Source organism: Tenrec ecaudatus, chromosome 14, assembly GCF_050624435.1.
Source record: "Tenrec ecaudatus isolate mTenEca1 chromosome 14, mTenEca1.hap1, whole genome shotgun sequence".
Classification (NCBI taxonomy): domain Eukaryota; kingdom Metazoa; phylum Chordata; class Mammalia; order Afrosoricida; family Tenrecidae; genus Tenrec; species Tenrec ecaudatus.
In genome coordinates, this window is record NC_134543.1 from 85,696,054 (window position 1) to 85,710,810 (window position 14,757).

General features: G+C 49.6%; 1 protein-coding gene across 1 annotated transcript; it reads right to left on the minus strand.

Annotated features, from left to right (window-relative positions):
• Positions 1-11,314: 11,314 nt before the first annotated feature.
• Positions 11,315-13,402, minus strand: LOC142426103 (zinc transporter ZIP2-like). Its single transcript, XM_075531585.1, has 4 exons — positions 13,288-13,402; positions 13,001-13,131; positions 12,592-12,642; positions 11,315-12,219 (listed from the first exon to the last, which is right to left on the minus strand). Exons 1-4 carry the CDS (start codon positions 13,400-13,402, stop codon positions 11,587-11,589), a joined length of 930 nt encoding a protein of 309 aa, XP_075387700.1. The 3' UTR covers positions 11,315-11,586.
• Positions 13,403-14,757: the final 1,355 nt, after the last annotated feature.

Sequence of the window (14,757 nt, forward strand, 5' to 3'; positions counted from 1 at the left end):
CCAAGGAGATGGAAATCCTTGAAACTTTCTCCCTTCTTACTTTTCCCTCCTCTCTCACTTGTATACTCTCTTCCCCTCACAGAAAAGAGGAATAACTGGAATGAGTGACTGGAATTTCTGAACAGAAAGAGACCACCCCCCCCAAAAAAAAACACACAGAAGAAACTGTTAAGGAGTTGTTGGAGGAAAGCTTCCTTAGCATCATGAAAAATGAGACAACAGGGATTCAAGAAGCTGAAAGAACTCCGGAACCAGATAAATTGTCCAAAGAAAATCACCAATACATATCATTACCAAACTGTACCAAAACAATAGCAAGGAGAAAATCCTGAGAACAGTTTGGGAAAAATGAAAATTACCTACAAAGGAGAAACGATAAGACTGTGTTCTGATTCCTATGCAGGAACCATGCAGGCAAGTAGGCAAGGGGATGGCAGACCTAACAAGCTGAAAGAAAAAGTTGCTAACCAAGATCCGTATATGCAGCAAATTTTTTCCCTAAATATGATGCTAAAATTAGAATAAGGTGAAATCTAAACCAAATAAACCTTAGAAGAAATTCTAAAGATGTGGGACACAGAAAAGTGTCTCCCCAGGTTGTCACGTTGTTTGCCAGCACATTGTGAGTTCAGCTGCTTACAGGTTTCTCCCTGAGGGCATTCAGCCATAAAGAGCTATTAGAATCTATTGTCTGCCCCATAGGTGGGACTCACTTCCTGCCGATAAGGCTAGTGAATTGCTTTCCTGAAGGAGAGCTCAGAATAAGTCAAGTCAGCTCAAGGATGACCAAGGTTAGGCTGCCATCTTGAACCTAGGATTCGCCCATCTCGTCACATGTACACCACTAGTTCATCCCCTTCTTGTGACATATATGCCTATTGCACAGCCCCTTCCTGGGACGTATGTGGTTACCTGTAATCAGGAGGGGCTTGCATGCCCCTAAGTATATATAGGCTTTGGTCAGCAATAAAGAGGGTCTCATCTCTCTCCTCTCCTCCTTCCTCTCTCTGTACAGATCTGGCTGCTGAGATCATGGCCGTCCAGGAGATGAGCATGCTATCATGAAATGTGTCTCACTCCTTTATTTTATCTTCTCTCCTATCCTCTATGACTTTACTATGATCTTTATATATATTGCTGTAAATTGCACCTATGGGCCCCTCCAGGATTGTTAGAGGCTAGTTTACTCTAACACGGCGGTTGTCAAACTGTGTGTCCTGACCACTTTGGGGGTCAAACAACCCTTTCACAGGGGTCGCCCAATTCATAACAATAGCAAAATTATGGTTATGAAGTATCAATGAATATAATTTTATGTTTGGTGGGGTTCACCACAACATGAGGAACTGTATTAAAGGATTGCGGCATTAGGAAGGTTGAGAACCACTGGTTAACATAAAGGGAATTATTTAGACAGAGAACCAACAATGGCAGGCAGTAACCTGAGATTAACATGCATGATAACATCACCTACAAGTCACCCCAGATATAGAAGTTTCCAGAGTAAAATAAATCTATAAGACTGAAAATAGAGAACCAGAAGTATCAGTTTGTAAATGGAAACAATTACGGATTAAAAAGTAATAAATAATGTAGTTAGATAACTTCCAAATAGAAAGTCAAGTCAATTTTAAGATTCAAAAACAAGCTCACTGCCATCGAGTCAATTCTGACTCATATTAGCCTATAGCATAGAGTAGAACTGCTTCTGTGAGTTTTGAGAATATGACTCTACAGGAGTAGAAAGCCTGGCCTTGCTCCCAAGTAGCAGCTGGTGGATTTGAAGTGCTGTCCTTGTGGCTAGCAGTCCAACTCACAATCACTGTGACACCAGAGCACATGAATTTTAAGAAAGAACAGATTATTTTACAAATGGGAAGACAGTAATACATTACAGGGTAGTCTCAAAAAAAAGTGAAGAAACTCATCAAAATTAAAAAAAGAGAAAAAACCCACAAAGATTTAGTAAACACTAAAACAACAATGAAGAAAATGACAAGAAAACCCACAAACATACTGGGTGAATTGGTGTGAGAGGGAGAGTCAGATTGTGCCAGCAAATATATTATTTTTACAGAGGCTATTTTTACATATTTATTTACCTGTGCTAAAAATATATCCATGAATGTGATAGAGTATTGTGGTAGTTAAACACAATTTTATGTCAACTAGATAAATAAGAATGAAGAGGTGGAGTCTAACCTGTCAATCAAGTCACAGTTTGATTGACACCCACCCCCTTCTTGTGGGCATGGCCTTCTCATAAGGATTCTGGGAACTTCCGTCTCTCTTGATTCTGCCATCAGGAGAGGCAGGACACACACACACACACACATACACACACACACTCTCTCTCTCTCTCTCTGCTTCACATTCCTGTTGATACATGGAGCCATGCTGATGGCAGCCAGGCATCATTGCATGTGCTGCGTGAGTCTGAAGAGGAAATCATGGGCTAATATCAGACTTATGGCTAATCTTGAATTTATGGATTCGATCTGGATTGGGCTGGGATGCTTTATTGATGCATAATTACTTCTTGATATGAAGTTCTCTCTTGTACATATATGAATGTCCCTGGATTTGCTTCTCTAGTCAACCAGGACTACCACAAGTATACAGTGGGTAAAGTTACGAGGACGTCTTAGACATAAAGAAATACACTGAGGGAATGAGTCACTGGGCCTGAGGGCTCAAGATCATAGCCTTTGAGGACCCCAAGATCAATTGGCACAGCACAGCCTCAGCATTCTCCTGTAACCAGGACCCTCTTCTTCACACTTATCTGTACTGATCATCAACATGGGCACACAAACACTGATTTTCCCATGATCTAGAATCCATTACTCTATCTAACTCTTTTTACGCTTGGATGAAGGGGCCTGGGGCCTTTGACTGTACTGACTTTGGTAGTTGTCAATGTATGCCTAATGTGGGGCTGAACTTGGCTGCTTGGGGCTTGGCATAGGGACAGGAAGGGCTGCCCTGGGGCTCTGACCACACAGTGATATGTGTGGAGGGTGCCCTCCCGTCTCCCACAACTCCTGCTGTAACAATAAGCTGTAGAGGAAGCTGAGCACCGTTACTATTCTTTGTCTGCGCATGTCTGCATCTTGCCCCTTCCGTTGTTCCTCATTCTGACCCAATTCTCCCTTTCTCTTCTTAAAAGACATTTGATTCCGCATAAACACTTCATAAAATGTGACCGTGTTGTCACTGGTCCCTGTTGTAATAGAATGGCATTGCCCTTGGCCCTGATTTTCAAGCCAACAGTTTCAAGCTCAGGCGAGGGGAGACACTCAGATCTGAGAAGACTTCCTTATCTGTTACAGGTCATTATGTAACACCATGGGATATACGAGATTCTGCCCATGTCATTGTCTTAGAGGATGGAGTACAGAAAACAGACTCAAGTGGCCCTGGTGGCCCACCTTGCTGCAGGAGCCTCCCAGGGCTCATCTAGGCTCTGGATGATTCCACTTCATGCACCTCATACAGTTGCTGTAGGCTTGGGCTACTCACAGTCCCCTCCTCTCTGAAGACTCCGGAGGGTCATGGCCATAAGGATTTCCCCTTGGGAATTCCTGCTTCCCACGTGGGACACAAGAGACCAGAGGGCTAATTAGAATAAGCTTGTGGTCTTGTGAGAAGGTTTCGACAAATATGAACGTTATCATCAAGAAGGTGTCAGGGTTGGGCAGGTGGTGTGGAAAGTCCTCGTGTCCATGGCCGTGTCCAAGCCAGTCAGGCTGGCAGACAACTGCTGAGCGAGAACTCAGCTACCACCGACGTTCCCCGGCCAAAGCCATCCTGGGGGAAGCAGGGCTGCACTTTGATGAGCGGAACAAGTTGCGAATGTCGAACCCAGCGTTTACCCGGCAGACCATGGAGCTTATGAAGGAGTGCAAGGACTTCCCGGAGAAAATCAGCCAAATTCAGAGAAGAGCTCAAATGGGCTTGTTGACCAATTAGAAGCGAAGCAGATGAGACGGTGACGGCCACTGCTGCTCAGCTTCCTAAAGCCGATAGCAAATCAAGAGGAACCCACCAGCAGCAACTTCAAGCACTAACACCGGCAACCAACATGCAGCTCTGAAGGTGCCGGGTTGAATAGGAAGCTCTGTGGAAAGTAGAAGCAGAACAAAATGAATGTACTGGCCAATTTACTTGCCAGGCACGAGCTGAAAATGCTTCCTCTTTATTGCAGGAGGGCGAAAAACGAAGTAGAATGGAAGAAACAAACGTGTGGGGCATCCCAGTGATGGGCTGAGCCATGCCGTGAGGCGGCATGCAAGGAACACATCTCTGAAGGCAGGCACACAAATGTCGAGGAGGCCTGCTTAAGAGAGCACCGAGGCCCACCTGTTGCCGACAGAGGCGTTGTGGTCACCGACCATGACGGGCACAAGGCCCCAGCTCGTCATGCTCAGTCTGAACTAAGCAATCTGTCAACTTCGGTCCTTTTTATTGTTGTTCTGGCTAAGTCCACAAAAGTTCTGGGGGGGGGGGAGGGAGCAGTGACGGTTTCCAAATAGAGGGGGAGAGAGGTTTCGGGAATTTTGCAGCTGTTGCAGGCCGGCAGCCTGGGCTTTGAGGCGCAAACATAAAAATGAAATGGCAATGTGTGGCTTCGTTGGCGGGGGGACTGTGGACAGAATAGTCCTGAGGTCACTGGCCAGACTGATTGATGGCAACTCCCCAGGCAATTACCCCCTTTCCTCAGCGAGGCTGTGCTGGGGGGTGGCCAGAGCAGACCCCCTGATGGACAGGGCAGTGGGGCAGGGAGTGCATGTGTGGTCTCCCGCAGGACCAAGTCCATTTTAAATGTAGTAGGCAGGGGTCACAGGCAAGGTAGGGGTGACCAACGGGTGACTGTCGCGCGCCAGGTCTCGCCAGCAAGAAAAGACGCGTAACAACAGGATTCTTCCACAGGCGTTTTATTACGGGTTCGATTTGCAGATGCGGAAAAAGACCCCGAAGCCTCAAACTACTGCTGCTTATATACGCTCTACGGGGACGTGCCATGCATTGATTGGTGCGTTCGCCAGAACCCTCGTTTGCATACTCCAGGGTGGAGTTGTGACTACGTCATCTAAGCAGTGCGCATGCCTCAAGTGGTTGTTTACCACTTAATGGGCCACTGCCCTGACTGCCCGGTGCCATCTTGTAATGGCGGCGAGAGCTGCGGCTTCCCACAGGTGACTACCGAGGTGATGGAGGAATTGGACGGTTACTTAAACCAGAGTGACCACACACGGGACAGGCAGCAAAGAGTGCTTGAACACCACTGTAAAGAAAACCAGGCCTCCTGAGAACCTGAGTGGATGGGGAAGCCTTCCCGAGGAAATGCTCACTGGACAGTCCTTCCTATCGTCAAGGAACAAGCAGGTGTTTGATGAGCAGATGATGGGGAATCCTCGGTGCCACTCTCCTGGCCCTTTATTAAAGCCATGCAAATTTAAGTTTTCTAAAAACTTCTTTAAAACAAGCCCCCATGGCCGTCCTGTGCCCTTGGAGGACATCTATCAAGAGATGATCCCGCTCCAAAATGATCAGTTGCCCCAAACGGCCAGAGTTGACCTCTCTGCCTTGAATGTAACTGGCTGAGCCGACCCCTAGGATCCCCTGGGAAGGCACTGTTCGGATTGAACCTTCAGTTAAAGGCACACTAACAGGACTAAGGCACGGGCAAGGTAAGCCTTTATGAAAAGACACATGAATAAAACTAAGAAAAAAAAATAAAACAAGCCAAGTGAGAGAACTTACCTGCAACTATCCACTGGTCATGGAAACACTTTAAACACCTGTTAGACAATAAATCAATAAACCTGTATATATATGCATTGGAGGCAAGGAGGGGAAGATTTCATCTCATGCGTATAAGCACATTTTGTCAGGAGAGACCAATCCCTGGAGAAGGACATCATGCTTGCTAAAGTACCAGGCAGTGAAAAGGTGGAAGTGATATAGTGTCTTCATCGATGGGCTCAGCCCTGCTGTTGTTAGGTGGTGTCGAGTCAAGTCGGTTCTGCCTCATAGCGACTCTGTGTACAACAGAATGAAACCCTGCCTGGTCGTGTGCCACCGTACAACTGCTCTTATGTTTGAGTCCATCAAAGCAGTCACTGTGCCAACTGGTCCAGTGGGGAGGGGTTGTGCTTTCCTTACGTCGAGTGTGATCTGTACTAAAGGCTGCACTCTGACCTTCATCACAAAATGCTCCAGGTCCTGCTCACTTTCAGCAAGCGAGGTCGCTGATAGTGCTGATGCCACACTCCTCTTCATACCACCCAGCTTCCCTGATCATCTGCTTGGCATACAGATTGAAAAAGTGTGGTGAGAGGATCCAACCCGAATGCACACTCCTCCTGATTTTAAACTACACAGTGTTCCGTAACGGCTTCATATGGTGTCTGGGATTCCCATTGTTCTCAAGGCTCTCCACAGTGTTCTGACACACAGTCGAATGCCTTGGCACAGTCAATACACGCACAAGGACACCTTTTTTCCTGGGATTCTCTGCTTTCAGCCAAGATTCCTCTGACATCAGCAATGATACCCCTTGCTGCTTATTCTCTTCTGCATAGGCCCTGGACTTCAGGCCGCTCCCTGCCCATGGACTGCTTCCAACTTTTTTGGAATGATCTTCAGCAACATTTTAGTGACAGGTGATATCAATGATATTTTTCGGAAACTTGCGCATTGGGTTGGGTCATGACTGGAACCCTACTAGAATCTTTTTTTACTTACTGTAGGAATTAAACTAGACTGCATCCCGTGTTTGACATGCAACAATCTAAATGAAATATAGTAAATGAGAATCGTTTAAATGTTACGCACCTGGCTTCTTTTCACCACCCGGTGGAACTTGAAGCTGAATCCTTGTTCGTGGCAATGGGTTTCTCCTCTGGACTTGGGGGTAATGACAGTGTGGCTGGCTGCGCACCAGGTGGCCACCCTCACACATCCCAGCCCCCTCGGTTCTGTCAGCGATTCCTTGGACTCTATCAGACCTAAGCTGGGGGCAAAGAACTTGTTCTATGGTTCGGGGGCAAGACGCTCGAAAAGTGCCCTCCAGGGGAGAGATGGCGTGGCAGACATGCTCTCAGGAGGATGAGTCTGGAGCTCCTTGGCTTTGCTTCTCACTTCTGTCTAGCCCTCACATGCAGGCCCCTCACCCTGCTCTGTGGCATTCCCTCAACCCTGGCTGAACTTGAAGCTCTCTGCCACCATGCCGATCTTGCTTCATAAATTGTCATCCTACAACTGCACGTCCGAGTCAAACCTCAGCTTGTAAGCAAAGGACATGGGGGGAGTTTAAAAGGTTCAGCCAACAGTTGTTTTGGTGGTGCACATGGAAAGCTGGCTCTGCGGAGGAGGGCATTTCCTGTTGAAGTATATTTTGAAATGCCTGTGTGGAGAGGCGGAAGGCGGTAGAGAAAGAGGCTGGGGTTGAGACTGGAAGATTGTTTCAGGTGACTGTTTGGACTAGCTTCCCTTCCTCTCCCTTTCCCCAGTCTGCATGTCTTCTGTCCCACTTCACCCTGCCAGCTGACTTGATTTACAATTTATCTTTCCCTTGAGTCAGGCTCACTCCTAAATCAGTTTCTAGAGGCACCACACCCAACTACCTCAGCACTCCTCCTGGGCGGAGATTTTCAGGCCTGTTCTGATTCCAGTCCTCCTTGTTTGAATCCCATTCTGAAACCCCATTCTCTGCCCCAGTACAGCCTTCACTGGGTTCTTGCTGTGGATTCATGTCCTTAGAAAGTGATCGGCAGAGAATTGTCTTTTTTTTTTTTCTGACCCGTCTCTATTATCTCCACGGAGCCATCCCCAGCATGAACACTGAAAGTCAAAAGAAAGCTGGGTCGGGGCTGGTGAGCAGGACACCTGTATTGAGAAGCCAAGTATCTGCAGCTGCAAGCAGAGCAGGCTACAGGGATGCCAGGCTCCTGGCTGGAGAAAGGCGCCAAGGGCAGGAATCAGCAGGTGTGCATGATCCCAAAGTAATTGCATCACCTTCATACCTTCAGTGCTGAGAGAATCAGCGACCGAGGGGCCTAACGCAGAGCCCTGCCATCTCAAGTACTTCTCCTTAGTTCTCCTTTTGCCAGTCACACATGTGCTTTGTACTAGAGAAAGCTCTCTTCCCAAATCCTGGCATGAAGTCCGCTGCCTCTGGAAGCAGCAGCCGGTGCTCTGCACCTTCTGTTTGCGCCTCCAGGCCTCTCTGATCTGTTTGGGCCAGTCAGTGAGGGTCCTGGGCAGTGGGAGGTGAGTAAGCGAGCGAGGCTATTTGGCTGCTCCTCGTCTTGTAGCACCCCTCTGCCACAGCTCCGAGTGGCCGGCTCTGTCTAGTTTCTGGTAACTGCTCCCTCCTCTTCAGCCCAGGGATGGCGACAGCATTGCTATTTTCCAGTCCCAGAGGATCGCACCATCATTGATGCTTTCTGCAAGCCCCGCCCACAGCGAACTCAGCCCTCTCTTTATGACCCTTGCTTCCATCATCTGCTTATCTGCTTGCTCCCAGGACCCTAACATGGGAAGATGGGAAGGGTGGTTGGGTAAAGGCAAGAAGCTTGTTTCACAATCAGAGAAATGTGTGTTTGAAGCCAAGTGGTGTTATCGTCGTTATTCAATTTTTCTAAATATTCAAGTTTTCAATTTTCCCCAGACGTACTATGGGGAAAATATTGGCCTGGTGGACTTATGAGGTTGACATAGTACATTAGAAAGCAACAGCCGAGCACCTGGCACATGGCAGGTGTGTGGGAAACAGAGGCCTGGGAAGACAGTGCATGCGGACAAATTCTTTATTCTCATATTTTAAGAAGCCTGGCAGGTCAGGATTCTGGGTGGAGGGACGCCTTCACATTTGTGGCGTAGAGATGAGGCCCAATCACATTCTCATAACTAAGGCTAACCCCCACTCTATCCTCCCATAATTGTGCTGCCTTAAAGTGACCTCTTACAAGCGTGGCTGATGGCTATCTGGCCGGCAGCTTTATCCACAGGAGCAGACAGGTTGCTGCTGCTCTCACTGCTCAGGGGACAGTCACCTCCCTTACCTGCCCCAGCACTGGTGTTAGGTTACTCCTCCCAAGAACTCAGGGACCTCTAGGGTGAAGGGTACAGCTCACTTGGTTAAGTATGTGGTAACCTGTAATGAGGGGGCTTGCTTCCCGAGAGTATGGGATACATTAGCTCTCTGTGCGGCCCTGGCTCCTGAAGTCATGGCGGAGATGAGCACCCCACAGCTTGTGTCTGTCTCTTAATTTCTACCCTTTCATCACACAACTGTCTCTTAGGACCCTTCTGGATGTGAGGCTGGACCTCACACAGGTGCTCAATGTGAAAACTACTGTCATCCAGGTTACTACGTTTGAATTGGCGGGAAGATACTAGATGATGTTTCAGGGTACAATAAATGGCAGAGGAGATGGATGTGTCCAACCTCCTTTGGCTTCCTTATTGCCATGAGGCAAGAATCGTGCCTCTGTGCTGTTCTTCATGAACTATTTTAACACCAGCTGCCCCTGCTGAGTCACTGGACATCTATGCTGGCTCTGATAATTCATTGCAATGGTCACACAACTCACAGACAATATTCACTCAGCAGGGGGTTTATTAGGGAAGTTAATAGGCTACTATGAGTCAGGATCAGCGAACAATAAGAATACAGTGATTGGTCCCTTAGCCAGCATCCAAGGCTCTCTCTGTTTTTCAGCCAAATAGTCCCTTGGCCCTTGCCTCCCTGGGTCAGGAAGCCAGCCCACCTGTCACGCTATCTCACAGATCATAGTCTCAGGACAGATAATAAGTCTCCATGGCAGTCACATATGCATCTGGTCTCGGTAACCTCTGCCACTTCTGACAGAGATCTTGAACATGTTCTCCTAAGGCCTTCCAGGTTTTCCTCTGTTAGTGTTACCCATAGGCTATTTGAACAGTCTCACCCAATGATTTTGGGGGAGCTATAGAGACTTGAGTATAAGAGCCATATTAAGAAATTTCACTTCTCCTCACAGGAGAACTATTTCCTGTGTGAGACACATTTTTTCACCTAAAGCACACTTCTAACTGATCCCAGGGTGTGTAAGCAGGGCACACGGGGAGGAGGTTATTTCTTACCATGTGGGGAGAGAGTCAGAGTAGACAGAGGATATAGATTCAGCCAAGAATGAGATGCGGGAGGCTTGGGCTTGCACACTGATAACATTAAAAAGGGCAAGCTGGTGAACGAGCTTCTGAAGGCACACCTGCTCTTCCCCTCCTCCCCCATCCAGCCGCAGTTTTTCCTTCACATTACTGATCTAGGGATGGCCGACAGCCACTCTGCTCCACCTCCATTCGGGATCCTGTGCTTTTGTGTTGTCTTTAGCAGCCTTTGAGGGACCAGGATATTGGAGTGTTGCTCATGTTGACAGCGAGGTGGTGCAGTAAGGAAGAGCCAGAGGCACAGGGCAGGGCAGGGGGGAGGGCAGGCTGAAAGAAAGTCCTGGCACAGCCAACTAATCACCCCAGGTGATTATCTGGCGCCTTTCTCCTTTCTAGCCACACTGCTTCTTAATCCCCCAGCACAAGGCAGCCGGAAGGAGCAGGCTCAGCTCGCAGAGGAGCAGAAATGTCCCGAAGCCACAAAGCGTTCAGTGTCACAAATAGGAACCAGATGCGCACGGGCTCCATTCAGCCTGATCTCAGCTCTCCAGGGCAGGTGGCGGGAGAAGGACAGTAGGCGCGGAGAATTGTGTGGCCAAGGCTATATGAGAAAAATGGAAACCCCATGCCATGGTTCCTGTTTTCTGAACCCACTTCCCCTCAGTGCTGGGACCCCTGGCTTAGTGTCTCAGCACCTGGGGGAGGGGAGGCTGCTGGAATGCCAGCAATGCACCCTCATCTGGGGAGCATGGCCTGGATCTCTGGTAGAATGCTTATCCTGATTCCAGAAGAAATACTGGTTCCCAAACTTGCCCTTCCCACTCCTGACTCTACCATTTCTGGGACCACGGAGCTTTTAAGAAACCAGGAGAAGTAAAATACAGCATGGCTGCAGGAGAAGGGTAAAAAAATAATGGATCTTTTATTTTCACAGAAGCAGAAATAGGACAAGACACAAATCTGGTGTGATGGTTTTTACACCACCTTGTCCGATCGATGGGCATCCAACCTCAACTCCTGTTCTCCATCCTGGACAAGAAGTGGCATCTCCTCAGTGGCAAAGCTGAGGTGTAGCTCATGCCCATGGTGGAGGAGCCTTGGTGGCACAGTGGGTTAGGCCTTGGGCTGCTAACCACAAGGGCAGTGGTTCAATGCCGCTGGCTGCTCCAAGGGAGAAAGATGAGGCTTTCTACGGCTGTACCAATTTCGAGTCTCAGAAGCCCACAGGGACAGCTCTTCTCTGTTCTGAGTCAGAATCAACTCGGTGGCAGTGAGTTTGCCTTTGTGTCCATGGAGATGATGCCTAGTGAATGCCATGCAGACTGACTGAAGAAATCAGTACCCGAGAGCCAGAGGCACAGGGGGGTGTCTCCTGGAAGTAGGCAGGTCATTCCACATAAGTCCATCAGAAAAGTCAGGAATCCCTCAAGCCCACAACGCAATGAAGGCCATGAAGGCAAAACCAGCAGCCACACAACTCCACTTGGCCAGTGGGGCCTCAGGAGAAGCTAATTCCCGGGGCAAAATTTCTAGGAAGGTGACATACAGGAAGGTGCCAGCTGCCACTCCCTCTAACACTGCCTGGGCCAAACCCTGCCCTCCTTCAGAGCCCCCTTCAGCCACGGCCAGCCCTATAGCGACGCCCAGAGGGGACATGAGCGCCAATGCCAGTATGGAGAACACGGCCCACCGCAATGCGGTACCTATCTGCACCAGCCGCAGCCCGACACCAAACACCACGAGCCCCTTGTGAGCCAGGACAGCGAGGCAGAGCTGCAGTGTCGCCGCCACTGTTGGCTGCAGCCCCACAGCCAGACCTTCAAACACCGAGTGAAAGGACAGCGAGAGCAAGAGGATCAGGGCTCCGAGGGGACTCTGGGAAGGTGAGGGGAGAGGTCCATGGCTGTGGAGTTCAAAGGTGTGTCCCCCATTCCATTCCCCCTCCTGCACGGTTGGCGGCCCAGTCATCTTAGGGCAGCACTGTGAGAGCAGCGACTCCAACAGGAAGACCAGGAAGAAGCCCAGGGAGATGATGAGTTCTCCATAGGGGTAGTCCACCTGCAGACAGAAAGAGGGGCTGTGAGAGGGGGAAGGAAGGACATTGGAGGGGCACGGGATGGAGACATTGATGAGAAGGGGAAATGTGGTAACGAGACATTAAAAAAAAAAAGAGGAAACGAAGGCAGGGGTAGATGGAAACATTGCAAACAGAATGTCCTTATCAAGAAGGTTGGAAGTTGGGACCCAGGGAGACCAAGGGAGCAAAGCAGAAGTTCACAATCCTGAAAGGACTGGGGCCGCTCCTCCTTTGGCTGCAATGCCTAAGATGGGAAAGGAAGGAGCTCCTGGGGTTCTTTGGAACGCCTTCCAAAGGGTGTGCACATCGGAGTCATGCCACTCATTAGGTAGGGGCCATGGGGGAGTGCTCACCTGAGTGGAATCAGCAACCTCAGATGAATTTCTCTCATTTTCTGTCTGGTTCTAGGGCGAGAGAATTAGCAATGAGCTGGGGGATGGAGCAGCATCATGTCCTGCCTTGTCCCATTATCCCCACGGCTGTCCTCAAAGCCCACAGAACAAGAGTGAAGACAACGTACTTAAGCTGACTGTAGTGATCTCTCATTGCATAATTCTTCGTCATATATTTAAGTCACTGTACTGTGAATGACATACCAATTAAACTGTGGAAAACTAAAAGCGCCGTCAGATTTCCTTTCTTCATTCCACACAGGAGTTCTCACCTGCGTCTGGTTTTACCTGTGCCCCTGCCTCCATTACCTCCAGCTCTGTCTGTCCCCCTGGTCTCATAGCCCCACAGGTCAGCCTCTCTGCTGCTCACCTGGACCAGGAACTTCTGGATCTCCGATTCAATGGCCTCCAGAGCTTCAGCGGTCATGTGCATGAGCCCTGCTCCTAGAAAGACTCCAGCAGAACCACAGCCCAGGAGACTGAGCACCCTGCGGTGGCGACCTAAGGAAAAGCCCAAGTTGCAATTCAATTAGCAATGCAGACACAGGCAGAGGTGGCTGAGGAGGGCAGGGGGTCCTCAGGATGCCTCCTCTGGGATCATCAATAGGGTGCAGGTCAGGTGGAGCTGGGGACAAAGACAGGGAGGGAGGGCTGTACCTGTGGCGGCATGAATCTGGAACCATTTGAAGCAGACAGGAATGAGGCCACAGACCAGCGTGAGCGCCAACAGGGCAAAGAGGCAGCCCAGTTTGACCCCTAGGAGAGGCTCCATCCGCGGTTCCGGGAGCAGCGGGCCCAGGAGGACAGCTGGAGTTAGAACCCTCGGCGCAGGAGCTGTATCTCAGCAGGTCAGGGCTGCAGGTCCTCTCAGCCCTGAGTTTCAGATGTCCTTTCTGTTCCGCGCTGCCTCTGCTTGCGCAGCACTGCATAGCTGACTGGGGCTGTCCTGGCTTCCCGCCCTCCCCGACTTGGAGGCCCCTCCCTTGCCTCATACCTTCCTGATCTTCTAAACCAGTAACTCCAGACTCCCAGCCAGGCACAGCCCAGTGCTGTGCCTTCTCCTCTTCAGTGCTGTGACTAATCCAAAGGCTGTGGAGGTCTTCGCTCAGGCTTGGGGCAGCGCTAACCCCAAATGGGAATCTGTGATGGCTGCTTAACTGCTGTTTTTTCGGGGACAATCTGGTGCTGCCTCACTCAGGACATCTGATCTAAGTTTGCCAGCCCCTCTCCTCCCCATCCCAAACCTTGTAGACTGCTATGCTGATACTTGAACCCTACTCTTTCAGAGGGGATTTAGGGCCACCTGGGGGTAATGAGGAGGTGGGGCCAAGGTGGGACTCATGCAACTGTGGGAAGGAGGAGGTCAGGGAACTCCCCTTCCCTGTAACCCCAGAAAAATAGCTCCAGGCATGGAAATGTCTAGTGCTAATTCTTCTAGTATTACAACACTGATACTGTCACAACTCTGTGCCTCCATTTCCTCATAGGAGCTGGAGGAGAGGGACAGAGCTGTTTGACAGAAAGGTGTTCCAGCCCTGAAACTGCTCAGCCTAAGGGCACCCTGAGAAGGAAACCAAGTCAATAGAAGGGTCCGAGCTGGCACACTGGGGTAGAGGCAGAGGATTGATTCAGTCCTGATTGGGATCAACTTGAGGGCCACGTATAAACTCCAGGGTAACCACAGGGCCTTAGGAAAGATGTAAGGGAAGGAGTTTGGGGAAAAAAAAAAAGGCTAAGTAGCTGCTGGCTCCTCTATCCAGGTGACCTGCATAACCACCTGGAGACCTGCCGAGCCAGTTCTCAGAGTCAGAGTGCTGGGGGCGGCTGCCCCACTCCCTTCCCAGGCCTGTCTTAGCAGCAGCAGAGGGCAATCTTAAATTTGCCTGAGACCTAGCCCTGATAGTCTGGGAGTCTCTTCACTTTAGGGTGGGGCCAGGAGAGTGGTACTGTGGATTCGGTGTTGGATTACTGACCCAAGGGTCAGCAGTTCAAACTCACCAGCTGCTCAGTGGGATAAAGATGAGGCAATCTTGGAAACTCTGGGTAGGGTTACTTTAAGTCAGAATTAACTTGACGGCAGTTGAGCTTTTAGTTTATACCTCTTAAGAATCACAAAATCCATTTCCA